Source organism: Aureococcus anophagefferens (genome assembly GCF_000186865.1).
Source record: "Aureococcus anophagefferens unplaced genomic scaffold AURANscaffold_1181, whole genome shotgun sequence".
Taxonomy (NCBI): domain Eukaryota; class Pelagophyceae; order Pelagomonadales; family Pelagomonadaceae; genus Aureococcus; species Aureococcus anophagefferens.
Window position 1 is genome coordinate 1 of NW_008706289.1, and position 2056 is coordinate 2056.

General features: G+C 67.1%; 1 protein-coding gene across 1 annotated transcript; it reads left to right on the forward strand.

Moving 5' to 3' along the window:
- Nucleotides 1-152: 152 nt before the first annotated feature.
- On the forward strand, nt 153-1325 carry AURANDRAFT_69235 (hypothetical protein; the record flags this gene model as incomplete). The annotated part of the gene is made up of 1 exon (XM_009044993.1): nt 153-1325. One exon carries the CDS (start codon nt 153-155, stop codon nt 1323-1325), a length of 1173 nt encoding a protein of 390 aa, XP_009043241.1.
- Between the last annotated feature and the right edge of the window lie 731 nt (nt 1326-2056).

A 2056-nucleotide genomic window follows, 5' to 3' on the forward strand; every position in this document is an offset into this window, starting at 1 on the left:
TCCGCAGAGACGTTCGGGGTCATCAAGAACCGCGTGCGGAAAACCGCATCCGCGGCCTCAGCGACCAGCACGAGCGGGCGCTGACGGAGCGGCGGAACCGGTTGGCCTCCCTCTTAGCCGCCGACAGCGCGGAGTGGCGCCGCGAGGTCGAGATGTTCGGCGACACCATCGAGGTCCGGAAGCAGCGCCTCAGCGACCGCGCCTACGCTTTGGGCGAGCGCCGCGAGAAGGAGCGCCAGGCCAACGTCGACGAGTGCTTCCGGCGCCAGCGCCGCCTGGCCTGCGACGACGTCCGGTCCCGCGACAGCCAGGCCGTCTTGGAAATGGTCGCCGAGAGCCGCAAGGACCAGATCCTCGAGAAGCAGCAGCGCCTCGAGGTGGAGGCGAAGGACGAGGAGGACTACGTCGTCAAGTGGCGCGCCCAATTGGAGGCCGCCGATAAAGTAGAAGCGGACAAGATCGCGTTCCAGATCTCGCGCCAGTTCGCCGTCAAGGACGTGCTCGACGAGCAGGTCAAGGACCTGCGCCGCCGCAAGGAGGCCTGCCAGGAGAAGCGCATGGACGACGCGAAGCGGGAATTAGAAGAGTGGAAGGTCGCCATGGACGCGGAGAAGAAAGCCGTCGCGGACGCGCGCGAGGACGCGCGGCGCCGCGGCGCGGACGTCGCGGGCTTCAACAACGTCTTCGACCGGCGGCGCGCCAAGGTCAAGGCCGAGACCATGGCCCACGACCTCACGCTCCTCGACTACGCGCTCCGCTGCGAGAAGGCCGACGACGCCAAGGACGAGGCCAAGGTCGCGCACGAGAAGGAGATGGCGCTCCGCTACAAGTCCTATCTCGACGGCTTCGAGAAGGTCAAGGAGGTCGACGAGGCGCGCGTCAACGCGGACCGCCTCGTCATCGAGAACCGCATCTGGGAGGCCAAGGACAAGGAGCAGCGCGACCAGATCGAGGCGCGCCTCTACTTGATGGCCCAGGTGGACCTCGGCCGCAAGCAGCAGATGGCGGACAAGGCCCAGGCCGCCATCGAGGAGCGCGCGGCCTACGGCGCGGAGATCCAGGCCATCCGCGACCAGCAGGAGGCCGCGAACCGCGACGAGGACCGGAAGCGCGATTTACGCCTCAGAGCCGCGCGCGCGAACCAGGCGGGCGTGCGCCAGCTCATGGTGTCCAACGCCAAGGCGCGGGCCGAGGCGAAGCAGGCCGAGTACCTCGAGGCGCGCCTCATGGACAAGGTCGAGATGGCCCACGCGAAGAGCGTCGCGAACGAGGGCGGCATCGTCAACACGCACCACCCCCTCCAGTCGACGAAGTGGTACACCTAGGCCGCGGCCCGCGCCGCCTCCCCGCCCGCCGACGAAGACCGAACCGCCCCCGCGCCGGAGCCCCCCCGCCTTCGGCCACCTTACGATCCTATTCACGACAAGCTTCACGACGACGGGACGGCATCGGACTACGCCGGGACGACATCGCGTCGGTCGTGCCGTGCAACTCGCAAGAAGCTGCCGCTTTGCGCCCAGTGCTCCAAGGGGATATAAATCTAGATGGGGTGGCAGGCGAAACGCGAGGTCCTCGTACTACTCGGGGCCGCCGCTAGCGTTTTCTTTCTTCTTCCACGCCGCAGCGCGCGGGCTGAGTGCAACGATGGCGGGTCGCGCGGCGCGGCGCGGCTGCGGAACCCTTCGACGGGGCGGGGCAGCGAATTTGGGCTGCTGAGATCATTGCGTTGGCTCGCGAGCGCGACGGTTGTTCGGCGGCGGGACGAGAGGGCGGCGGTGTGAGTCGAGTGTGCGATATTTTCTTGTCCTTAGAGGTTGGAGGCGCCCTATGGGTACCCGCGGGGGGCTCGAAACCTTCAGGACACACTTTTCCCACGATCTCAGAGCCTGCGCAGCCCCGGCGCCGACGGTGTCGCAACACAGTTTCTCGGGCAGCGTGCGGGCATTCGAGGTCGAGAACTTTTCGTGTCCTGAGATGCTCGAGCCCATCCATAGGTACCAACGAAGGGCTCTGCAGCGCCAGCAGACGGTCCACGACCATCATCATCGCGAACACG